At 56.6% G+C, this 279-nt stretch overlaps 1 protein-coding gene across 1 annotated transcript in view; it reads left to right on the forward strand.

Moving 5' to 3' along the window:
• The window catches only part of EMH_0032890 (uncharacterized protein), a gene marked incomplete at both ends in the record, with an annotated part of 2,466 nt that extends 2,294 nt beyond the window's left edge, over positions 1-172 (forward strand). The window contains one exon of the mRNA XM_013494683.1: positions 91-172. Within this exon, the coding sequence (XP_013350137.1) occupies positions 91-172 (82 nt within the window). The remainder of the gene's footprint in view (positions 1-90) is intronic.
• Positions 173-279: the final 107 nt, after the last annotated feature.

Raw genomic sequence — 279 nt, forward strand, 5'->3', positions numbered from 1 at the left:
ATAGTACAGACCCTGTGAATTTTGTTACTACTGCTTTTGCTTCCTTCAATGCTGCTCTTGCTGCTGCTTCTCTGCCGCTGCTGCGAGGAGAAAACAGCAGCAGCAGCAGCAGCAGCAGCAGCAGCAGCAGCAGCAGCAGCAGCAGGAGCAGGGGAATGCTTACGCAGGATGAATCACAAGAGCAGCTGCTGCAGCAGCAGCAGCAAACGCTACAAATGCTGCAGCAGCTGCAGCAGCACGGAGACCTCCGCCTGCTGCAGAGCACCGGCCTCATCAGTG

Source organism: Eimeria mitis, genomic scaffold, assembly GCF_000499745.2.
Source record: "Eimeria mitis Houghton genomic scaffold, Emh_scaff1248, whole genome shotgun sequence".
Lineage (NCBI taxonomy): Eukaryota > Apicomplexa > Conoidasida > Eucoccidiorida > Eimeriidae > Eimeria > Eimeria mitis.